Here is a 26,046-nt window from a genome sequence, read left to right on the forward strand (position 1 = left end):
CATGCCCTGTGAATGCACTAGCCTACATGTTCTGATACTCAAAAGTTCCATTTAAGAATGTGGTTCAAAGCAGGGACATTTGCTCCAGGGAAAAGATATGTGGGTTTCTATGCATGCGTCTGTGTGAGCGCGCGTTTGTGTGAGAGTATCTCTATCTGTTTGTATGTGCGTGTCCTTGTGTGTGTGCGCGTGCGTGCGTGCCGGCGTACCCTCGTGACTGAATCCATTTATGCTGTCTGAGAGGACAACAGCTTTGGAGTTCATGGCTTGTGGGAAAGCAGCACGTTTGTTTTTGATGCGCGAGGTTTTCGGGAGGTGAAGCAAGAGTGTTTTCATGTGACCAGCTCCACGGGACCATCCCAGCGGCAGGTTGCGCTCGCTGTAATGACAGGTTTGGCAGTGGATCAGGCGACAGCATCGGTCCCAAGCATTCAATAGAACCGAGGTCTGGCCAAGCCTCCGTGATTCATGAGCGGAGCTGGAGACTCGACGTGCGGAGAAAGCGCTCTCCACGGGCCCTTCTGGCACAACCTATTCTAAAATCCGTGACTGTAAAACAGCTGATATCGAATCATAAACACAAACCAGACATCGATACATTTTGAGCCAAGCAAACCTTTGTAGGAGTATGTCCAATAAAACACGCAGTGAACCTTCGACAGAAAGTATGTTCTGAAAAAGAAGACGACACTGTGATCCTCAAGACTATAGGCCTGTATTAAAAAAATAAAGCGGCCATACGGCGGTTTACTGCACTACAGTATGCATGTATTCAAAGTTAAAGTAGACGCACGGTGATCTGACGTTAGAACTGAAATTGCAAATTTGAAATAATGACCACTTATTGATGTTTCACTCAGCAGGTTGCTCAGCTCAGCTGATATGGCCCACCCAAGGCTGTTTAGTCACTTGTGTACGAAGTTGACGCTGTTAAATCCACCATCCTCCAGTTCAAAACAGACGAGCAGACGGTGTGCTGCGCCTGCGCTAGCTCTACAGGCTAGCAGAGTTAGCACCGGAAGCAACGATTTGAACTTCACGCGCCATTACAGTTGTCTTGCAAAGAGAAGGGACGTGGTCAAACAAATTGTAAGTACTCCTCAGGATTCCGTTAAACTCATTATTGTCTCATTCATGGCGTTTTGTTTTTGTTTTGATTGACTGTATGAAGTAGACATCAAACAGTCCAGTTTACTTAAAGCCATTTTAAGCTTACAAATCTACAGAGTAAATAAATAAATAGGCTAATCATTTGGATATCACGGTCCCTACCCCGCCAGCCAGCCTAAAAATAAGCGTAAAACAGCAACTATAATAACACGTTACGTCAGTACATACATTTTTGCTGTGTTTCGTCTGGTTAAATAACATTCTTTGGTCATTTTGTAGCTCATTGTATTCGCAGTTTGAAATTTCATTTTAATAAAACATGATATCAGCATCGTTAGAATGAAATTTGTGGATGAATAGCCTCACGGCCTTTAGTGGATTTATTTCTGAGGACCTTGCCATATGTCCTTAAAAAAGTTAACTAAAAGTTAACTAAAGGTCACAAAAAGGTGGTTCTCTGCGCAGTAAAAGTAAATCATTCAATTATTTTTGTATGAATTTTTCATCACGGCTATCTGTTTTTCTCTTTCTTTTCAGTTCAGTTTTTATATTTCTGCGCATCCTTGAGAAAGTCAAAGTGAAAGCGGAAGGGTATTTCATATTTTTCATTTTTGTGTCAGGAAACTTTATTTAATTTTTTTATGTTTCACAAAAGCAGTGATTTGTGCTCACTGGGTCTGTCAATGCTAATGCCTTCATCCAATGCCATTTTCACCCACAGTTGGAGGCTTGGAGAAGTCATTGCCGAGGTCACTAGGCAGCGGACTTAATGGGAAAATGCATTTCATAAAAGAGAACTCAATTGTACATTCATTTGACAAAATCTCTTTTGTGGCAACAGACTTCCTTACGAGCTGAAGGAGGAGATTAGTTGAGAAAATATGCATAGACATAAAATAGTGTTTATGAATTTGCATATGATATCACAGAGGGAACATGATATCACAGAGGCAATATAATAGCATAGAGGGAACATGGTAGCACAGAGGGAATATGATGACACAGAGGGAACATGATAGCACAGAGGCAATATGATAGCACAGAGGGAACATGGTAGCACAGAGGGAATATGATGGCACAGAGGGAACATGATAGCACAGAGGGAAGATGATAGCACAGAGGAATATGATGACAGAGGGGATGTGATAGCACAGAGGGAACATGATAGCACAACGGCAATATAAGAGCACAGAGGGAACATTATAGCACAGCGGGAACATGATGATACAGAGGGAACATGGTAGCACAGAGGGAACATGATATCATGAGGTATTATGTATCAGACCATACGTATAAAGTACTGGGAACAGGCCTTGTCCTCTGCAGAGCAGCTCTGGTGCAGAACCCACCCTCATTTCTCATTTCAATCCTCATTTCTGCCAGTATAACGTAATGGTTAGGAAACTAGTCATGTGACCACCAGGCTGCGGGTTTCATTCCCCAGTGGGGCACTGCCATTGTACCCTTGTCCTAAACTGCATAAAAAAGGAAATATCCAGCCGTATGCACGGATTCCACGTAAAGAATATGAGCAGTGTAAGTCACGCTGGAGGGAGTTTCCACTAAATGCCAAAATGTAATCCGAAGTACTGGTGACAAAATCTCAACATGGCCGCAGTCAAGACAGCTTAATCAGGGGCTGGACTCAAAAAACTCAGAATTCATGGAACAAATCCCCAGAGATCCCCAAGTAAAACAGTTGCAAGGTTTCTAGGAAAAAGGCTTACCGTGTAAAATTCTTCCAGTTCCCCACCCCCCCCCCCCCCAAGTATGTTCTTAAGAAGTTCTTAATCACCCTCTTCTGAAAACTATGATGTATGTTTTACCGAACACTGCTACTCATTTTTTTCTTACTCACATGTTGCTATTCAAATCTTCCTTCTGACTTTCCCTTCCCAGATGTCCTAATCAAAAGCAAAGCTTTTTTTTTTTTTATTCTAAAAGTTTTTACTTTACAAGCACACGAGAGAGAGCAAGAGAAAGTGAATGAGAGAGCGAGAGAGAGAGAGAGAGAAATGTGGGGTATCTCTGGAGCATCAGAGGGACTGTATGAGAGTCAAAAATGAAACTCTGGACAGAGACTTCAATTCTACGCTTGTTTGAAACCGTGACCGGAGCTTACCTCTGACACCTCACTCCATCTCACCTGTAAACCGCACCTGCATTTTAACCATCGCTGCACCTCGCCTGTCATTACGCCTGTATCACACCATTGCTGCACATCACCTGCACTCACACCTGCTGTTTAACCATCACTCCATCTCACCTGCACTCACACCTGTATCAGACCGTTGCCACTCTTTGCCCGTTTTTTGAGACTCACAAAAACTAAAAAAACTAATACTCCTTTTGTTAAGATGCACAACATTTTTTTATGTGAGATAAAGGATTTACAGGTGAGGCAGTAGTAGATTTTGCCGGAGTGTAAATATGACTGTGGAATGAAGAGAAACACATTTCATTTTAAATGATTAATTGATCTAACAGCAATTTTAAAAATTCAGCATTTATTTACGCTGTAGCTTTGCTGCACAGTAGGCCAGGTTTTGCTTTAGTTTTTTTTTAAAAATTCTTTTATTTAAACGTACAATGTTGTGTTTTTTTTCTTGCAAAACAAGCCGGCAGGCTCACGCTCACAGTCTGGGCCCCTGCTCTGGCCTGCGTGCAGATTTACTGAGTGATTTTTCCTCCTTACTTTCAAGGCTTCTCTGGAGGGAGTTCAGAAAAATGTGTTTAGAAAATTATCCAATGGACATCGGGAGGAGTTTTCCACTCAAGGCGAGCTCTGAAGCTGGATGTGAATATCCCGGTTCTGGTATGTGGGGGTGGGGTATTTGGGGGGGGGGGGGGGGGGCAGTAGACAGTGTTTATAATCGAGTTTTGGAATATCCTTGCTGATGGCTGCGCCTGTCCTCCGCACATGTGCAGAGAAAGCAGGCCTGGCTGCGGTTTAAGACATTAGTAATGCGTTTTTCCACGAAGACTCCCGGTGGTTCTTCTGATGTCAGCCGGGCTGCTTTCGCGTCTCCTCAGACTCAGACGTAGCATCGGGGAGGGCCCCTTCGGCGTGTGAGCACGTTAGCACGATAGCGGGCCCGTTTAAAGACTCCTGCGGTCACGAATGTGCTTCTTTTGAGGGGGGTTGTACGTTTGGGTTTCATTTTCACTGTCTGGGCATTATATTTGAGGCTGCCCGATTTCTCATTTGACCTCTGGTTGCATTTGAAACATATGAATGATGCACCATAATGACAAAATATTGTGAAGTGACAGGCCTGTGACATCATTTTTTTATGATGTCAGCAGTGCTTCCGCTGTTCGTTTTGCCCTCCATTAGCTCTGATGTGCTGAGCGTACATTATTACTATTATTATTTGTTTGTTTTCATTTTCATTATGCCAGTACAAATTCATAATTAAGTGAGAGAGGAATGAAATTAAAAAGAAATGAGTAATAAAATGAAATAATAATTATAATATTTTTGTTTCTAATAATAAAAATAATAATAATAATAATAAAGCAGTTTATCTGTACAATTATGTATGTAAAGTATTAAAGATATGCCATGGGAAATTCACTCAGCCATAGCCTACTGTCTTAGAAGGGAGGTTGAATCATTCATTTCAAATTGGAATTCAGAATATTACCATCCTTCCCACCTATATTTGCCTTAGATCTGACTCCTAATGCAACTCATTGCCTTGGAATATTTTAATACAGCCATGAGCCTTATTAACTTTTACTGTGGATCTTTCTAAGTGGAGAATCCCTCTGAGCATTGAGCTCCAAACTTCACGAAGGGAAATGTTGATTTAAACCTACTTCTTAATAATTGCCTGCTTAGCTGGAGCAGAAGCAGCAAGCAGAATTCTTCTCTCCTGGTGTGATAAAAAGATTCTGGATCTTAAGCAGAACAGTACAAAATTGTGAACGTAGAAATGGTTTTGCTGTGTATTCCCTCTGCAGTGTGTGTCACAAATTTCCGTAGACGTATTACCAAGTTATAAAACCAAAACATGTGTAGGCTGTTCCCAGTTTGCGAAGCAGACCATTTATCACATTTATCAGTCTCATCTTAAATCTCCTATCTGTAGTGAAGTAAGATCCATGGGCGAGTTTAAAATGAACGATCTGATGCGCCAAGGCCTTGGAGGGGGAGAATATGTCATCCCAGGTTTCTGTTACTGGGAGAGATCTAATGCCAGATGAGGATAGTTCATTGTGAATAACAACAGTAATAATAATGGTTTTGTTGTTGTTGTTGTTGTTATAATTATAGCTGCACAGGGCTTTGTAGCTACAGGAGAACGGGCCCTGGGTCCAGACTGTTTAAATATGCATGTGCCTGTGACAGGAGATGATCAGGTGCTCTGATGTCACCAGAGTCTGGTGTCTTCACCAGGTGTCACCCTATCAGATTTCAGTCTGACAATAAGGAGGGATCCTGTGTGGTGATTTTAAAGAAATGGGTGCATTACTGCATTAATTCATCAATTTTGTTGAAAGTTAATTTAATAGGATCCTTTTGCCCACACACACACACGCACGCACATACATGTACACACGCACGCACGCACGCTCACCATAGTGCGTCGTACTTATTCAGGTATTACTGAATTACCAAAGGGTCAATAATCAGAGTAACGATACCGTACCTGAGGTGCAAACACATACTTAAATGACATCACTTTATATATATATCTGAAAATGAGCTTATTTTGAAAGGATGCTGCAATGCAGGGTCCAAAAAAGAGCTGAATTTTCATCACTACATATTGCACCAAGAGACTTTAGACATGATACATCGCACCATATCCACCCAGGAATCTCATGCTGCACACACGTCATACACGCTCTGCCCTGTAGGGGGCACCAAAGCGAGAGCTGATCATTTTCACAGAGAGTAGAGTAAGAATGCGTGAGGTTTTATCTCATTTTTTTTTTACCTCAGGGCTCCTGAAACGGTCCACTCTGGTGCTGAGGACCCTCGGCCAGTCAGTTGACTGAGTCTTAATTTAATTTAATTTCAGCTGCAGTGACTCCTGTAACCATAAGAACAAACCTCCACCCCTCACACACACGCACACACGCTTGCGTGCACACACACACAGCAGTGTCTGGCATATCTCTGTTACCTGTTACCTGGCTTTCATTCTCTTAATGTGTGGGTGTCCTGCATGTCCTACAGTCAGGAAGATTACACAGTCAGTGTAGGAAAAGCACTGCTATGCTGTGGCACTGAATGGCCCAGTGCTGGCCATTTGGGTCTAAAGCCAGAGCCAAAATGGCTACCACTTGGGAGATGAGATACCTCCATACATTGACTGACAACTGCTGAGCTCTATCAGTATTTTCATATATAAATAACCACATTTGCATCTGTTCAATTTTGTTCCACATAGTAACCACAATGAAAGACTTAATACATTTTTGAAAAAGCCTAATTAAGCCCCTAGTGGAATGTTTCATCTTAAGCATTAATGACCTACAATAAATCATTTCTCTGCATGAAGGAACACAAAAATCTCTTAAAAGATTTTTTTTCTCTTTCCTTTTTTCTGTCTCAGATTTTGTGCCATTTGCTCTGTAGCAGGGACAGAACTAATGCACAAACGAGAAGCAAAGTCTCGGCCTGGATCAAGGGCAATGAATCAAAACTCTCGAGGAGACTGAAATGCAAACGCAATTATTCAAACCCAGAAGTTCTGGGTTGGTGAAGATCAGAAAGCATAAATAACGACTCTGAGGTCTGCGTCCAGATGTAGATGAAACTCTTGGGTGGGGTTAGGGTTGGAACAACCAATGGAATGACTGTCTGAGCGGCATCAGAGGCCGTTCTGATCTTGTCTGAATCTATCTATCTATCTAGCTTCATTCCTGGTCCCGGGACCTTTCGTAATCAACATTGCTGTAAAAGGCCAGACTCTCTTAAAGAAATCTGAACTGTGACCCTTGTTACACATCACTGTGAAATACTAACTTATTTTGTTTCGGAAAGTAGTTTGCTTTACTGAGGCATGAATTAGGTATAACACAATTATGAACTAAGAACCATTCCTAACTAAACAAAATAATATTTTCACAGTTTGTATATAGCAGCGGTATTTATATTACACATTCTGTGTTATTTTTTTTTTCATCAATTGCACTAATGGCAACACATCAAGAGAGCAGTTGAATCTTCTGTGCTGCTGGCGTACAATTCCTGTAAAGAGAAAAAAGTCCCTGATTTAGCCCCTCCTTCTTCCTGTCCTCTACCCAATGAGGACCTGTGGGCGGTGACATGCAAATGAGCACCCAGTGACAGAGAAGCACACTGACAACCTCTTTGAATGTCGGCTGTAGAACTGGTAGCGTGATCTCTCCAGAAGTTCCCTTTGTGAATGCTCAGTGACATTCCGCAAGGCCTGCGATAGTTTTTGTGCACTTGGAGCTTAAAACGTGTCAGAATTCCTGGAAAAATTATTTCCAAACCATGTCCAGCTGTGATTATGCTCCAAGCTATCGTGCCAAAATAGTGCATGTTCAAGGCGTGCATGTCATTAGCACAAGATCAGATCGTAGTGTTTTTTCTTTAATGTGCCACATGCATTGACTTTCCATGTGCTCAGGTTTTCAGGTAAAGATATTATCAGATAAATTTGGATTATGGTCAATTCAGATGATCCTGGTTCCGTCATTTTAGTAAAACCAGTGAAAAAAAAAAACTTCATCATCCAACTTCTGATCAATCTGGAGTGCAAAATATACATTTGTATTCAGTTTAGGTATTTAGCAGAAGCCGTTAGCAATTTACACCCATTATTATATAAAGTGCATTTATGCAGCTGAATATTTACAGTAGCAATTCGGGTCAAGTGTCTAGTTCAAGGGTACGGTACCACACTTGGGAATCGAACCTACAACCAGTTCTCAAGCTTGCAAGGTGTCCAATCAGTATGCAGCACATTCGCCCAAGTACGTGGCGAAATGCACACCCGCTGTTCTTCCTATCCTATTCCAAAGAAGCACTGAGAAGAATGCTGGGCGTTTATCTGGGCTGTCATGTAAAATGTATTCCTACTAATTCGACCGTTACTTTCACTGCTGTGGAATGCGCGGTCTTGCCCTAAGTAGACTTTCCCGCCTTAGCGCGATGCGTCTCACTTATGCCGTGATAAATGGTGTACCCAACAGGACCCGACATGTTTGATCCCCTATCTTGTCAAAAACGGCACCCCAGGCGGCGTGGGGCTGTCAGCCCAAGTTCCAACAGCGTTTCAAAACTATATGGCTTTCAGACGTTTCCTGGAGTTTTTAATCTCAGTCATTATGGACGACCGATTTTTTTGAAGTCTTATTTTTTGTATTCCTTTAAACAACTAGATTTGGTTTTGGTGGACTGTAGCCTAAAGATTTTCACATGCTTGTTTATTGTTCATTTCTGATGGTTTATCCCGTTTGTGTCTGGGAAATTAATTGTGGGTAATCCCCTTCCGGAACAACAAGTCGGATTATTTAAAAGAACGTGTTTGCAACATTTAAGACACCACTACACGTCGGAACAGCTTGTAGTGACTGGGTTCGATTCAATTCGCAGTTACTGGTTCATGTGTTCCCCTAGATTTCATAACACGCGCTTAATTAAAGTAAATATATATATTTTTTAATAGTTTAATGTTCGGGGTGAGCATTCCCAAACGCACGCACGCACGCGAGGATAGGGCAAACCGCAACAGAAGTGCTTTGGAAGCACAAGGCGCGAGAACACTGATAATTACGTGGGAACGTTGCAACAAGATGACAATTGGCGTGTGACTTGGCCTTCGGGGAGAAAAGTCGTTACTACGCCCTAGTGTAGATCTGTCTCGTACTGTGTGTTATGAATGAGGCGAACGAGCGAGATTTGTAGCCCGACATGACCCTAGCGGTCCGGTGACTTCCTCGTACTATCCAAGGAAGAATAGCTTAATGACCTCTATACTACCAGTACGTTCTCGGATACGGACCACGTAATTTAAAATAGCACAAGTCCTGCATTTGCTAAACAGGCGCATCCAAACTCATTTTGTCTTGATTAGGCCTATTACACGCCCGAATTCGGTCTGTTGAGTTGCTTAATGTCATGAAAAGCAAAGTCACATAAATCACATATTTCACAAGAGAAAATGTGTGAGCCATCGCAACATTCGCCGGAAAGTTGTGCATTTTCAAGTTGCATCTAAAATCCGGTGCATAATACATTAATTTGCATTTTTTTTTAAATGTGGACGTTGTCATAGTTTTTGGAAGTCCTATACAAAGATGTCTGCGGAAAAGTTCATTCGGTTCACTGGCGAATGGACGCGTCACGCAGGATCTCTCCCCCGCAGCAGTCAGCGCGCGGTGTGAATGAGGCTGGCCCGCCTCGTGAGCTGGGTAGGTGATTTAGCCTAATTCTGAAATCATCGTCTGTTTTTCTACAATACTTTAAATTACAAGCCCGTCCCAGGGGATGAATGCGCCGGTCACGGGGTGTTTTCGTCCCTTTCATCTTACTTTTAAAAGGACCGTGAGATATTCTTGTCTTTAACTTGTTGTTAGATTTGACAGCAGTGCCATTCAGTATGGCGCTGGCCGCAATTAGAGCAATTGTGCTGATTCGCACTTGTTTTTGCTATGGAACAATGTCCTGGCTCTCGCGCGTTCTGGGGTTATACTCTGGGCTACTACCACCACAATAACAAAAATCAATCAATCAGTAACTGAATAAAAGTGACACGTATAACCAACTAATCTGGTGACAACAATATTTTGAATGCATTCCTTCTGTCAGCAGTAGCCTAGTAGTATCCTACTTAAAATAAAAGAAGGCTTTACAAATTGGGTAAGATTTGAATATCTATTTACGACACCAAATACCAAATTTGGAAAGTTTCATACCCACAGCACACTGGTTTTTAATACAATACACAACTGATTGTTACTTGTAGCAATGAGTCTTTCTATGAACTTCAGTGATTAAACATTAAATATGACTGGGATGTATTTACAAAACAGACGGAAAAAACCCTGTTTTCTGTTACTTGAATTAGAAAAAGGAAAAAAAACTACAAAAAGTAATGGTAATCATATTTAATAACCACTATCACTACATCAATATCTGGTATTTTCATGTGGAACTGGAATGCATAATCCCCCTCGTTTATTTAATGCACATTGTTCGCATTTTTAAAGTTTTGTTTGTTTAGGTTTAAATGTTAAATTTAACCCTTTAGTTGACGCTCTGTGAAGGTCATGAGTTTAAATTATGGGCCCCGTCATATGGCTCATTCAAGTAAAATTACATTGGATTTCAATGGAAAATATGTTCGCGTCTATAAATTAAACAGCTCAATTTTTATGCATACATAAACTGTTTTCTGTACATGCAAATACTAAAATGTCACTGAATGGTCACTGAGCCGGAAGCACGTAGCGCATGTTTTCACGCGTATAGCTAGCTTTGGTGTCCCCTAATTATACCGCTCGTTTTTTTACACGTACGTATAATATTTTGTATTGTTTCACGTGCTCTACATGGGCGCTTTGGCTTCTCTCCAACAGTGTTTTTGGAGATAGAGGAACACTCAAAAACACAAGCTCGGATACAGTCGTCCCTTTAGGACCCTGCGGAGTGCGCGAGGAACTCCGATGCTAGTTGTCTCTGCTCTCCGGAGTGCTGCTGCCGACTTGGAGGAGGCGCTGTTGCCATTCCTCTACTTTAAAGGGAAGGGGGAGGACGGCGGGCCAGTCCCGGAGAAACCGACGGATCAGAGATCGGCAAACATTTACCCTCTCCGCTGAGACAGAGCGACGGCAGAGGCGGAAAAAAGGGAGAACTCCGAGCCGTCCATGCACGGCACGCTGAAAACGCACAGAAGAACCGTCTGACGGCTTTCGTACTTTCGGACTTTGTAACATATTTTGCTTTGCGTGTGAGTGCACGCGGATCCGGGGGAAAAGGGTCCATGATAATCTCGATCTGCGGCTAGAAGAAGTTTTGTCTGTTCGGTGGGGGGAAAGCGGACTTGTAGAGAAAGCCCTACGGTGTCTGCAAAAGATGGTTTGGAACATCGCTTTGGGCAAAGGGTTCGTGTGCGTCCTCGCGCTGTGGCTTGGATTTACGTCGACTCTGTGCAAAGCTCGGATTTACACGAACCACTGGGCTGTGCGGATAGCCGGGGGTCCCGAATTTGCAGATAGGATAGCGGCCAAATATGGCTATAAAAACATGGGACAGGTAAGTGATTTTCGGTTTAATCTGAAAGTTTGTCGCAAGAGATGTTTAACATTTTCGGTTTGTAGTCTGCGTTAACTTTCTCACCGATGTTGATCGTTTTGCTCACTTTGACAGCGCGTGATTGCATTTTAAACATGTCGCTGTTTGTCCTACTAGGTTCACTGTTCTGTTGGGAAAACTCCAAAATGACTGAAAAAATGTTCTTTCTACAGTGACGAAAATTCCCACGCGCTTTCTCGAAAGTCTCGCAAATTGCACTGTGTTGATCAAGTATTGTAAACCAGTCGTCTCGATTATTTCATTTTTTGATCGGATGCTTTTATTTAAGAGCGTATAACTCAAGAAACATTCAGAATCCAGTTTTTTGAAACAACAGGTGTCCGTTAACCTAACTCTTGCATTCGTGGCGAAGAAGTGAAATGCATAAAAATAAATTAACACCTTATGTTTCAGATACACGCGGCTAAAGTTTCGGGGAGTTTCTGAAAAATTTAAATTACTTGGCTAATGTTAGATGAACTCGACCCAGATTCCATGGATTGGTAATAAATTAACCATAGATCACCATGCTAGTTCAGACCTGATATCGCCGAAAATGTAAGGGTTATTTTACAATACTTTATTTCAGAACTAAATCTTTGATGGACACGTATCGATTAACAATTGTTTGTTTTCTTCGAGTGATAGTGTTTATGTTAATAGCTAATATTATTATCTAACAAATATGTTTGTGTTTTAGTGGTATTCAACAGACACATTCGAAATGATGCACTGAAATACAAACGTTCTACATGGCCCTGCTTCTTGCGTCAAATAAATCTGAATAAATGGCCATTTAAACGATGATATATCCACATGCGGTACTCATTCCTTTTCAACGGATTCCCGGTGAGTTCTGTTACTTGCATCGCTAATAACAGGCCGCCGGGTGTTTACTGAGAGGCCCGGGTGGCCGTGTACCACCCACGTCTACAGATGCTCGGAGTTAAAGTTGAAGTTTGAGGTGATGGCTTTTGAGAGGAAGACTATTCCCCCACCTTCACCCGTCCACCCCAGTTGGTGAACGTGGTTGATTGCAACTGAAGATGTAGAGTCCAAATCGCTTGCGGTATGTTTCTGTTGTTGGTCGGTGGAGTCTTGTCACTGAATCCTACTTATGAAATACGTAGTTACCGGTGATAACTTGGCTAAAAGTCTTAAACGTGGGCTAAGCGGTACATTTTCGACGCTAAAGAAAGCAAATGTTGTACAGTTTTGGCGTAATATGTTCGCATTGTCTAACTCCATGTGCGGTTGTTACTGCGTCGGCGCTGTTGAGGTTTGGCCCCGGTGTACAATGGAATGTTTGACAGATTTGCCCCCCCACTCCCCGGTTGCGTGGAAAGCGCGGTGGCAAGGGAGCCATATCTGCCCACCGCTCGACCACAAGCCATCTGACGCAGAGTGCGTGGCCCACATATGCTGCAAAGCCGCCTGCTGTTCTAGCACATGGACTGGCCTGAAGCGTGAGTCCGTTGAGACAGTGTGCGCGCGCCGCGAGCGTGTGCCGGAGCGTGTGCCCGGGGCAGCTACATTGCACCTATTAAATGACGTGCGCTTTCGAGAAAGTGAGAAAGTGTTTGTTAAACGAAATGTGCTGTATTTATTATGGCAAGCTTCCAGTGAGTCTTCTACAAATGTTTATTTTCATTTGACAGTTTACTCTGCCAAGAATATCTAAATATAGGCTCTTTATTTGTTTTTTCCTGTCTAAATCGTTAGATTGGTCGATGAGTTGTAAATGCTCGTAGCTGAGGTGGGATTTAGGCTACTCATATTTTCCAAAATGGCGGGATCCGAAAATTATTGTTTACTGTCAAATCTGACTCTACACGTTGTGTAAACATGTACGTACCGGCACTTCTGCGTGCATGCTACATGTGTGCGCGTGTGGGTAAGTATCTAGGTCAACCAATCAGTTGCCTAGCAACATAACAAAAAGTCTTAAGCATTGAAGGTTAAAAACACAAAGAGTTTGTTGGGGATGTCATTAACAATTTTCAAGGCCGTCCGTGATTAAACAAAAATTTTGTCATGCCGTTGTACCGCTGTTAGTGGACTTGTGTTGCGTTGAAAGAAAATATTTTGGGTACATATTTTTGTTTTGAGGCATCAAGTTGGAAAGTACCCCTGGGATTAAACGTCTCTTTTGTAGCATGCGACATATTTACCTTAAACCCACTAAAGCGCCGAATGGGAGCTTTAAAACGCTTGTGTCGCATATTCTAATTGGAAACGTGGACCGCTGCAGAGTTGAATTGTGCGACCCCCGTCTTTTCAGCGCGTGAAGTGCTCACCCCTTGCGTGATTTACATCTGAATGTTGGGCTCCTTGTACTCTGACACTTAATGGAAATGGGATTCCTTCGTTTCCTGCTTGTGTCAACTTGTTGAGAGAGAGAAGAAAAAAAAAAAAAGTTTTCCCTGTGGGGCGATTTCTCCCCGGTCTTCTCGTTTGACCTTTGACCCACTGCCAAAGTTTTATTTGCCATTGAAGGAGATGAGCAGAGATCATGCTGTCCATGTGTGTGTGCGTGTGTGAGAGTGATCTGAGGATAGGGGGAAACACGTTCAATAAAGCCTGTGATTAACTAACTTATCAGGAGAAAAAAATCAAAGGGCCCGTTGAAATGGCGCCCAGTGATTGGTGGAGAATCATAATGACCCCATAATTAGGCCTTGCCCCTCTCTCCCAGGGGTCTCAGAGGAAGTCTAATCTTCTTTACGGCCCACCGTGAGTCTGGCTTTATTGTTTAGGGAGGGCGATGACCCCCAAGGTGACAAAGCCGCGGGTTCGACTTCAGGAGCTTTCATCAGGAAAAAACTGCTTCATATTTATGAAGCGTCTCCAACTAGCAACACTCATCTGGGGTGAATTTATCCGTCAGACGTGTTTATCCAAAGCGACGTACAATAAGTGCATACCAAAGGTCACTGGAACTGCAAAACACAGGTCCGATAAGGTGCAATACTCGTTATATAACGGTTATCCATAGCCATGAACTCATTAAGTTCATGGCTATGGGGAGGGGAAAAAAAAAAAAAAAAGTCCAGTTCACACAGTAAGCATAGGCTAGTTCGGATGCAGAGAAACAAAAACAGGAACAAATGTATTTAATTTAAAATGGCAACCCAAGCTGACACCTCTTCGTCGCTTTGTCCGAGCGCGCTCACTCAAGACGTGAGTGAGGACACGTTCTCATGGAGGGTTTATTTTCCAAAAAAGAAAAAAAAATTCTGATGGCTCCTCGAGCCTTTCCTGTCAGATTCATCTCCCCCTCTTCACGGCGAAGTCCCCATATGGGGAAGTTACCGAATATTTTGACTCTGTTTTACAAACAAATTGTCAGATTGTTCTAGCAAAAGAAAGGGGTAGCCAGCCAATCAGAATTTTTTGTAACTGGGTGTGTGTGTGTGTGTGTGTGTGTGTGTGTGTGTTAGTGGCCTATTTCCATGGTATCATTCAGCTGCTGGCCATGGTGGCCATTGTGTGTGTGAGCGTGTGAGCGTGTGAGTGTGTGTGTGTGTGTGTGAGCATGTTCATGTACAGCTGCGTGTACGCTTGTGTGTCTGTTAAGACATTAAGACTCCTGTCTCTCTTTTTTCCAAGTTTTGTGACTTTGACCGCAGAGTCATAAAAATAAGTTGGATATCTGCACCGAGGTTCAGCACAAGGTGTGTAGCTGATGGCGATAGCGGTGCATTGCGGAAGGGGAGTAAGTGGGCTCTTATCATGCTGGCCCTGGATCATTAGGCTAAAGGTCTGCTCAGCGAGCACGCCTCTGAGGTTGGGAGAGGCGTGCTCTCTGAGGGAAGAAATCTCGGGTGGAAGTCCGCTATAGAGGGGTGGCCCATCCTCTGCTGGTCGGGGCTGTGTAAAGTAGAGGTAGATTGGGTGTAATTGAAATGCAATAAGGGATGTATCACAGCAAATAATCAAATGGGTTGAGCAAAAACTGGGAGGGGGAGAAAAGTAGGGTTTGATCATTCATGGTATTTTATCAATATTAAGCTCAAAATCTGGTCCATAGAATATTCCTTTATTGAAGGAGCTGAAATTCCTAGAAAAAAGGAGTCTCAGCCCAGGAGCATCCTCGTACTGTTCACGGTGTTTGACTGTAGGGGGCTGTTATCACTGGATTCTCCATATTCCAGTGGAATTAACCTTTTGTTGTGTGCGTCAGTGCTCGTTGGGCTGTGACACTGGATGCTGGGCGGCTCGTCAGCTTCACAGCGAGTCCTCCCCGTGTTCTCCTGTTCCCTGTCTGAAAGTCGATCGGGGGGGTGTCGGGTAACCTTTTCAATGGGCCAGGGTCCACAGTCGGTGCATAATTTATACAGGCAGGGCGGGGGGGGGTAGGTCCGTTTGGTGCCAGTCAAGGGTTCTAAAGCATGCCTTGTGTGTGTGTGTGTGTGTGTGTGTGTGTTTTTTTTTAAATATCTTTTTTTTTCTGTTTCGTTCTCCAGATCGGCGATCTGAAGGACTACTACCACTTCTTCCACAGCCGCACGATAAAGCGCTCCACTCTGTCCAGCCGCGGCAGACACAGCTTCATCACCATGGAGCCCACGGTGAGGTCATCGCTGAGGTCACCTGACCCCACCCCCCCCCCTTCCCCCGGTCTCTGTCTCGGTCTCTCTCCTCAGTCACCTAAAACCCACCTGGATTATTAATGAGGCACAGGACACCACAGAGGGGTGTACAGCTGACCCATAATGGGCTCTGCAGTGATGGAGGAGACTGCGTTCTCTCTCTCTCTCTCTCTCTCTCTCAGCAGTCTCAAAAATAAAGCTATGTGCATTTTCGCAGAAATGTGACAGGACATCTTTGCCACATAGATGTGATTTCCCCACCCCCCTTCGTTCTGGCAGTTTAAAAAAACAAAACTGCAGTAACGGTCTTCCACGCAACCTTCGCTGTCACATAATAATAATAATAATACCTCAGATTTATATAGCGTTTTCTAAGTACTCAAAGCCGTTTTACATGGGGAAAATAAAAACATGACCCTGTACCTGTCCAGCATCTCTCAGCTGGGTTTGCCTTTGGGACAGATGGTGTCCAATCAACAAATATTCACACACGGTACTACAGGAGAAAGATGCGTGTACTGGTAATCCATGGGATACTGGTCGTATGGTTGAGATTTGATGTAGCGGTACCCCAAGCAACTCTGGTCTACCGAAATCCACCCTATCCCAGAATGGGACAAGTCTGGCCGAATCCAGTGACTCCTGGTCCGAGCCAAGACCACGAATAAGGTCTTCTTTAAAAAAATGGGTTCCTTGCGTATGTGTGCAGCGCCCAGGGTTACGTTGGTAGGTCTGGAGCGGATGTGCTCCGGATAAGGGCTGCTCTGCTCAGGAGAAGGTGAACCGCGTTCGTGTGCATATTTTATCGTGTTCAGGCAGAACGTAACCAAGCGAGTCAGACCCACCTGACACGCCCAGGTACTGGCGCCCGCGTTGAGGAGGAGGTGGTAATTAGGTGAGGCTTCCCAGGTAAAGCCACCGCACCTCTGTCACCGGAGAGCACTGTGCGGTTCTTTTCCACCGGTCTTTATCCAGTCAAAAGGGGCCTTTACTTAAATAAGGGTACCTCCTTCGCCTCTTGAGAAAGTACACTTTCCCACTGTACTGCACATTTTCAGGCAAGCTCCTGATATTGCGTCATTTACGTGATCATTAGCTCTGCGAGGGGATCCTCGTTCTGTCATCACCCCACCGAAGCCCTGTCATCCGCTGGACATTGGCCCACACGTCCGTCGGTTTTACTACCAGGAAGGATTTTTTATTTTCAGCTTTTTGTCCTATGTCATCCAAGCATTCCCCAAGCTGGACCGTGCCGCAGATCGGACCTTCTTTTCACCGGCAGGAAACGGCACGATCTTCCCGTTCCTTCATCCTCAGCTTTAGCCGAGGAGGTGCTGTGTGTGTTTGCAGAAAGGTTATCTTTATTTGGATTACTGGAGAGGGGGAGAGAGGCGGTGTTAATGTGCACAGACAGACTGGTGGGCGGAGGGGTGATTTAGGCAGCAGTGTAGTGTAATGGCTAAGGAGTTGGACTTGTAACCTAAAGGTCGCAGGTTCGATTCCCTGGCTGGACACTGCCGTTGTACCCTTGAGCAAGGTACTTAACCTGCATTGCTCCAGTATATATATCCACCTGTGTAACTGGATACAATGCAAGTCGCTCTGGATAAGAGCGTCTGCTAAATGCCTGTAATGTAACGTAATGATTTGACTCGAGCCCGGAGCTGAAAGATTTGCGGAGATGGAGCCTTTTAGGAGGAAATGGGTCCTTAAAGATTCTTTTACTCGCAAAGCGTTCTGTTGTGAAGGCTCAGAGTCTGGAGTCCCTGAACTCTGGAAGAGTTCGCCTGCAAAACGGAGAAAAAGAAAACGGATCGTCAGACCAGGCCCCAGGGTCAGATAGCCGTACCCTTGACTTTCCTGCAAAATCTGAAAACACTCCTGTGGACTTCTAGGAACTTTAGCAAAAGTTGTTATTGTTACTGATGGAAAAGGCACAAGGATGTGATGGAGACAGTCTGTTCCGAATGTCAGTGAAAACAGACATCCTGTCAATACTGTCAATAAAGACTGCATGAACTTTACTGGCACCTAAACGGGGGTTACATCATTTCAAAAAACTACTTGACCCAGGCTTGCACTGGACTGTCCTGTAGTTTTATATGGTGTAGCTTGTCTATATTTTTTAAAGATAAAGGCCTCTTGTTGATTAGTATACTATGGTGGCCTGTGAGGCTCATGCAGTGTGAAAGTGCTGTAGGATCTAGCCATCACTGAATGGGCCATCTCTGCACATGCCCAGTGGCGATCACTCTGCGATGAACCTCGACTCGTCTGCGATGTCTCTCCCACCCCGGCCAGCTATCCTGTATTATTATAAGGCTTTCATATACCTTATCAGTCCCCTGACATTCATAACTGTTATGAGACATAATTACTGATATTGGGTCTCAGAATTGGTTCTCAAAAATGTGAAAGTAACTTCTGTTCTGGGAGCAGCTACAAATGAGCTTGTTGTAGCTGCAGTGGCGCGGTTACCGATGTCTTGGCGAGCCAGCCGGGCGTGCAGGCCATCGCTCAGTTTTAAGGAAAAACTCTAAATATTTGTGTGAAGTTGTTAGTGCATTTTGCTTGCTTCCTGGAGCCCTTCTGGCTCCTGGGTGCCGGCCAGTGTTTTGTATCCACCGGGGCTGGGCTCCACTCCGCTCGTCTGGACGTTTTCATGGCCTGTCTTCTGCTCCTGCCGTCGAGGTGTCACGCGGGGTTAACGTGTCCGTTTACCCACAATGCCGTTCTCTCTCTCCGCGTTTCAGCAGAGGGGGACGGCTTGTTTGTAGCTCTGAACTGCGCTGTCATTTCAGATGAGGCGCCTGGCGGCCGGGTGCAAAACGGAATGTGTGCGCGGCTTTCTGAAAAAGTGCTGATTCTTTTCTTTCATTATTTCAAAAAGTGAGTGCTCATTAAATGCAAATTTTAGTTCTGTTTATTTCAGCACTTTGGGTAGATGGAAGAAAATATAGTATTTATTGTTATGATTATGATGGATGATCGTAAGTACGGGGAATAAAAAAATGGTGCAGATAATAAATGATGGTTTAATGATTTTGCATGAATGATAAATGTTTGTTTTGATCCAGTGATGTCTTTTAAACTGATTTATGGCAGGATCAGCGCCTTGTGCTCCAGTTAAACGTTTTGGGGTTTTTTTTGCCATTGAAAGCACCTGTATAACCTGCTCGGAATAAAACGAAACTTTCTGAACAAAACGACACGTTCGGCCCACAAGTTTGCAAACCTCCCCCCTGAAAGGAACTGGGGGGTTTGCATCCAGGGGGGCTGCCAGTTTCCATTACCTGTTGGAGCTCTTCCGTTTGCCCCTGGGGGGGACGTACTTTCCCCATGTTCAGCCGCACAGGTAGATATCCAGGTGTATGAAGAGATAAAAGAATGTTTTGAGGGGGGAAAAAAAACAGTAAATTGTTAGCTGTGGAAGTTGGCCTGGATGATAAAGATGGCTTGATGGCTTGCCAGGCGAATTAATGATAGTAATATAATCTTGCATAATGATAGTAATAACAGTGCCCCAGGTGATGGTTTTGGGGGAGAAAAAGTGCCTTGGGTTTAGAGTCATCGCCCCCACCCTCTATCACCTCCTGAGCCTGCAGTCTGCACTTACACCCCTGAGGGGGGGGTAACCTAGAACCCAAAAATGGGAAAATGACAAACATGTAAATTTAAAAAATGTTTTTGCAGAAGAGGGGCAGGTTTGGCTGGCAGGGGGGAGGCTGCAGGGGCTGAGATGGCATTTATTGCTTTCCCGCGGAATCGGTTATGAGGTTTCTATTTTAAATTTGTTTGGATGAAAGAAAGAGAGAGAATAAAAGGCAGAAAAAGAAAGGGGGAGAGAGAGAGAGAGTTGGGGTGAATGCAACAGTAATTTGATGTCTTTTTTTCCCCAAGCATTATTGGGGACGTGTTGTAATCCTCCTGCCGGATCGCATGATTGGTGCATCCAGTTACATTCTATCCCTGGAGTTCATTAAAAAAAAAAAAGTTTTTATTATTTTGGGGGAAAAGAAAGAAAGTGTACTGAGATGGGTCTGTCTGCTGTGACCCAGAGTTCTGAATACAGAGGTCTGTTCCCAAACGTACTCCTGACATAACACGGGCCTCCAGAGGGTGATTCACCCTTCACACACATTAAGTGTCTAATAAAGAACAGTTAATGGCTTGTGTGCGATTCGGAAGTCGCATTTATATATAGGGAGGTAAGCCGGAGTCCACAGTGGGTCCCCTGCTTTAATGTTCTGCTGTGTGACAGTCGTGGATGTGACCGTGGATGTGACCGGGTGTGTTCGTGGATGTGACCGGGTGTGATCGTGGATGTGACCGGGTGTGTTCGTGGATGTGACCGGGTGTGATCGTGGATGTGACCGGGTGTGATCGTGGATGTGACCGGGTGTGATCGTGGATGTGACCGTGTGACGTGGAGTGAGGTGTGATCGTGGATGTGACCGGGTGTGATCGTGGATGTGCCCGGGTGTGTTGAGCTCGGCGAGGGGTTCGCGGTGGTGGTGGTACACCGTCCGGTGGGCGAGGCGGTGCGATGTACCGCGAGCGCGACGCGGTGTGCTGGGCGGAGTCTCTCCAAGTGTGAGTGACACCGGTTTCGTTTGGAATGGTGTGAAATCTGGGTCAGGGCTCTGAGATGCACTTGGACGTGGTGGGTGGATGTTTTCACCAAAAAAAAAAAAAAAAGAAACCACATGCTGTTTGTTCACAGCCCGTTCCAGTAACGGGACACCCAGGGGTCCCGACGGCAGATGACCCTCGACACAAGCTTAGACCGCAGGTTCGGTCTGCGGGTCCGCGAAACTCTCAGAACTGGCAGGAGAGAGAGAGTCCCGTCCCGAGATTAGGAGCAGCTGTCCCAGCGCTCGACGCGCCCCGGCCAGTGCCGCGGTTTTAAACGTATCGCGAAGGTCGCCGTCGTTTCTCCATAATGACTCTGCGGTGGCCGCTGTGAAGGGCGCGCTGTTTTCCGGTAAGGTCAGCGTGCCTTCGCGTGGTTTATGTGTCATTTCACCATGTCATTCTGTGGCTTTCCCGCAGTCTTTCTTGTGGCTCTTGGTCGGCGTGTCCGGGTACTGAAAAATAAATAAATAAATAAAATCTTTGGCTGAGGGAGGCTCCCCGCAGCCCAAAATTGTTTTGGTGGAACGTGACACTTTGCCCTCACCCCCAAATTTACACAGGAGGTTTCGGCAATGAGACAGACCAGTAACGACCAGACATTCCAAGCTGGGAAGAAAAAATACAGGGAACAACAGGTTTTTTTTTTTTTGTTGTTGTATGAAGTGAATCATTTCTGCCTTGCTTGAGTTTGAGAATGGGGGACCATGGGGGGACCTGACCGTGACTTACTAATGTATGTGATCTGTTTATACACCTGTACCTGATCTCTCGGTCTCTCTCTCTCTCTCTCTCTCTCTCATTTCCTCTCTTCTTTTTTTCTCTGTCTCTCTCTCTTTCTCTCACTGCCTGTCGCTCTCTCTTTCTCTGTCCTACTCTTTCTTTCCAGAGGTGGGTTTAAGGTGTGATAAATGAAACTGAAAAGAGGTCCCGGCCGCCGTGACTGGAATATCTTTACCGCAAAGTGCGCTGGCGTGGAACCCGCCAAAAAACAAACAAAAAAAAAAGACGGATGACGGAGTATAAATCTGCGCCATCGAGTGCTGCTTCGGGGGCGATGAGCTCTACTCACATCCTGACCAGCGCGGCGAGCACGTGCACACACACACACAGACACAGACACGCACATGCACGCACGCACGCACGCACACACGCACACACGCACAGACAAGCGCACGCACACACACGCACACACACACACACACACACACACACACAGTCTCACACTCGCTCAAGCGCGCACGCGCACACACACAGACAAGCACACACACACGCACACACACACACACAGACAAGCGCACGCGCACACTCACACTCTCACACACACACACTAACACACGCACACACACGCATGTGTGCGTTCATGAGCCCGTGTGCCTGTGCATGCGTGCGTGTTTCAGTTCTGTCGCCCTGTACGATGAGATTATCCACCTTACCGCATTACCATCTTCCAGCGCTGGCTCTGTGCTATCTTGGCACGACTTCTCATCCTTTTACACAAACTTTCTTTTATTTGGCCAAGATCTTATCCATCCATTATGTTCCCTCGCTTCTTTGGAGAAACTCGCGCTCATGCATCTTACTCACACTTACTGGTAGGATGGGAACTTGTCCCAAAGCTGAGTTCATTGACTGCTATACACTGCTAGCCTGTGGACTATAGTCTTGGATGATATAATTGGTCAATCCAATTTCAATTCAGTCAGTTCTGAAAATTCATCTCAGTTTGTTGATTGAAATCTCTTCACGGAACATTGTGGACATTTCTGTTTCATTAAGTTTGTTTCAAACGTAGGTTTTAAAGCGATTTCATCAGAGGCTTTTTTTCCTACAAGGATAATGTGCAGGTTCCTGCCCGTTAGCATTTAGAGTTTCTGGGAATTGGAGGGTTTTTTTTTTTTTTTTTTTGTTCACGGAAGTTACCAGCCGGGGAGAGAGGGAGAAATGATGAAGTGATGTAATAGTGAGAAAGCAGGACTAGACCAGCTCCTCCTGGCTTCTCTCTCTTTCCGTGCCAGTGTGTGTGTGTACGTGCGTGCGTGTGCGTGCGTGCATTCGTGCGTAGGGCAGGGTGTGTTTCCCGTGATGTGCCGGGTGTGTGAATCGTGTGTTTTAAGCAGGAATTTCCCCCGTTCGGGGGTCCTAACGGGGAAATCTCGCTGGGTCTGATGGCCTTCTGGTTGCTCCACGGTGACACCCTGTCGTTTTTGCTCAGCCGTTAGCTAACGTCGCTAATCTCTGTGGGCGAGGCCGGGCGGGGGCGTTCGCAGGGAAGGGGAGCCGGCCGCCCTCGTGCTAAACTTTGATCTCGCCCGTGAACTTCGATCGCCGGTGACAGCCGCTAATCTCTCCCAGCGGGAATAGAGCTCGCCCGCCATCTCCTTCTACCGCCGCGATCGTCCCCAGCGCGTTCCCCCCTCTACGATCCTCTCCCACCGCCTCTGGCCGTTTCGCACCGGCGTCAGCTCGTGAACCCGGAGGGCGGTTTTAATAAAACGAGAACATCTCTGCCGACGTTCTCGGGAGTAACGTCGCGCAACGTCGCTCAGGCTTAACGACGTAACGCAGTCGATCGTCTCTGCTCTCTCTCCGCGCCGTTTAATATTCAAGGCAACGGGCTGAATTAGAGTTAATCCCTTTTAATTTTTGTAAATCCCGACACTTCAAATGCCGTTTGATTACTGAACTATACGTGTAATTCCCCCCACGGCTGGTTCCAGTCCCAGCTTCGCCTGAGAGCCTGAGGGAGCTCCTGCAGCTGTCAGAAGCCTCTCACTTAAAAATAAAAAAAATTAAAACCTAGTTAACGATTAATTAAGGATGGCACAGAAGAGACGTTTGTTGCCGAAGCTGGAACAAGTCGTCAGTGTTTATTTGTCCCTCTTTTTAAAAAATTTTTATTTAGCCTAAGTGTTATCGTCCCATTTTGGCTGCAAGCCGGTGCGACACTTCAACGTCTAACAAGACAATAAACGTTCGATTTTTTGTTTTGTTTAAGAAACTGGTACCAGAAGGGAGAGGAGTTGTACTCATCTTATTTGCCTGTGTAAAGGCTAATTGTGCGAGTTGGACAGATGCAATAATTACAGTCCTCTCAGTTCTGCGTCTTTAATATTTGATGGCCAGATGCTTTTTGATGTACAGAGAAGGGCTGGTGGCTGGATGCTGTGAGAGGGTGTGATTTATGAGCCCAGCTGAAGCAGAGCCTTTATTAACCAGCTCACAAGCAGGCGTTTGGAGAACGCAGTGAGTGTGTGTGTGTGTGTGTGTCTGTGTCTGTGTCTGTGTGTGCGTGCCTGCGTGATTTGTGGGAGTGAGTGTGTGTGAGCAAGTTTGAGTGTGTGCGTGTGTACATGTGTGTATGTGAATTTGTGCATGTGAGTTTTAGTGCGTGTGAGAGTGTATGTGTGAGTGTGTGTGCGTGTGTGTGTGTGTGTCTGTCTCAGTTACAGGAGGTGATAATCCCCTCAGCATTTTGACTGGCTGAGCGATGGTTGTCTTTTTAAAGCTTTGATTTGAAATTTCACAGCACTGATTGCATGCATGTGGACTATACAAATGGCTGGTTTCTCCTCCCTGTAAATGATACAAACGGCTGGTTTCTCCTCCCTGTAAACGATACAGACGGCTGGTTTCTCCTCCCTGTAAATGATACAAATGGCTGGTTTCTCCTCCCTGTAAATGACACAAACGGCTGGTTTCTCCTCCCTGTAAATGATACAAGCTGCTGGTTTCTCTGTAGTCCTGAGTGGCTGTGGTCTCCCTTGCAGGTTGAGTGGATTGAGCAGCAGGTGGTGAAGAGGAGGATAAAGCGGGATTATAAGGCCGCGCCCCCCAGCCCCCCCCAGTCCATTTACTTCAACGATGCCAAGTGGACCAGCATGTGGTATATCGTGAGTACACTAATCAGACTCTCTCCTTTCCTCAGACCCCTCCGTCAGCAACAGAGCCAATCGCGTGAGTGAGTGAGTGAGTGAGTGAGTGAGTGAGTGAGTGAGTGAGTGAGTGAGTGAGTGAGTGAGTGAGTGAGAGAGTGAGAGAGTGAGAGAGTGAGAGAGTGAGAGAGTGAGAGAGTGAGAGAGTGAGATTCCCTTCCTGCGTACACACACTCCACCTCCTGGGGCCCACTACTGTCCTGGAAAGTTCTCCCTGTTTTACCTCCTTAACTCCACCCCTGTGTGTGTGTGTGTGCTGTGTGTGTGTGTGTGGGGCCAACGGTTCGTTCTGACAGACAGCAGTTTGAGTACTTGTGTCAATAAAGGTCACCGCAGTCCAGTCACTTGTTTTGATGTTCTGGGCTGCACATCAGATTTTACATTGAACCCTGCCCCATGCACACAAAAACACACATGCACGTATGTACAGGCACACTCACATGGACCTATGCACACACACACACACACACATGCATGTATACTCACACACACACACAGTATTCTTACAATTATGGTTGTGAGAAGGCCAAGTAGGTGGCATGTCTAATGGAGTTTTTTGTGACTAAATGTTCAGTAGGTTATTAACCTGAGATAAATCTTACCCTATTGAACAGTAACCATGACCTTACACCAAACACAGCTATGGGCTTCACGTTCACCTCTGCCCAAAAGACTGAGTCCAGCCTTTCCTCCCCCTGCCTGATAAAGCTGGGGTGGGGGGTAGGGTGTAGGGGGTGGGGGTGTAACTCCAGCGCAGGCCTTGTCTGAGTTCCACCAGTAGAAAAAAAACAATCTTTCTCTTTTCATTTTATACTCTTTAATCCCTCTTTCAGTTTTTTTACTTTGCTGGTTGAGCAAGTCGCAAACGTTTGCTTGCAGATGGTTTTGGGCAGGCTGCGGAATTCTGGGATACGGAAATTCCAAGCGAACGTTCCGTGTAGCTGTTGGGCAGTGGTACAGCAATCGTATAGTCTGTCTCATACGGGGCATTAGCACATTATTCGATTAAAATATCGCACAGACATTTGGGATTACTGAGGGTCGGGCTGGAGTCTGAGGCTGGTGTGCCTAGCATCCTGCGCAGAAACCAACCCACACTAAAATCTGCTTTCCTCTGCACCTGCAGTTGGCAAAGATTGCGGTTTGCCTGTGCCAGTGCTTCCATAATAAATAATTGCAGGTGAATAATGATATCTCTCTGCTTGTATCTAATGATCCATTCCTATCTAGTCAGGAGTAAAGTAAAGTTTTTCAAAGTTCGGGGACATGGTTGCATGATTGATGTTCTTGTAATCTCTCTTACTTTATTGGCCACATTTGTCATTTGGAGCATCTGGATGAACTCAGTTTGGTTACCTCATTTTAAATTCTGAATTTTGCTTTTATGTAAAGCAGGGATGTTTGGTTGGAACAAATATTAGTGTACCATTGTTTTCAGAAATATTAGAATATACACAGTTTTGTTATGAAATATTGGTATACCGTCATTTTCTGATAG

At 45.1% G+C, this 26,046-nt stretch overlaps 1 protein-coding gene across 4 annotated transcripts in view; it reads left to right on the top strand.

Annotated features, from left to right (window-relative positions):
* The first annotated feature begins 865 nt into the window (after positions 1–865).
* The window catches only part of pcsk5b (proprotein convertase subtilisin/kexin type 5b), an 80,195-nt gene continuing 55,014 nt past the window's right edge, over positions 866–26,046 (top strand). Inside the window, exons 1-5 of one of the 4 annotated variants that reach the window (XM_064297057.1) lie at positions 866–1,089; positions 3,813–3,925; positions 10,675–11,350; positions 15,856–15,960; positions 24,384–24,506. In XM_064297057.1, coding sequence (XP_064153127.1) covers positions 11,171–11,350; positions 15,856–15,960; positions 24,384–24,506 — 408 coding nt within the window. In that variant the 5' untranslated portion in view covers positions 866–1,089; positions 3,813–3,925; positions 10,675–11,170. Of the gene's footprint in view, positions 1,090–3,812; positions 3,926–10,674; positions 11,351–15,855; positions 15,961–24,383; positions 24,507–26,046 lie in introns of those variants that run through there. The other 3 variants (XM_064297061.1, XM_064297060.1, XM_064297059.1) reach the window with 3 other exon arrangements.

Source organism: Anguilla rostrata, chromosome 10 (assembly GCF_018555375.3).
Source record: "Anguilla rostrata isolate EN2019 chromosome 10, ASM1855537v3, whole genome shotgun sequence".
Lineage (NCBI taxonomy): Eukaryota > Metazoa > Chordata > Actinopteri > Anguilliformes > Anguillidae > Anguilla > Anguilla rostrata.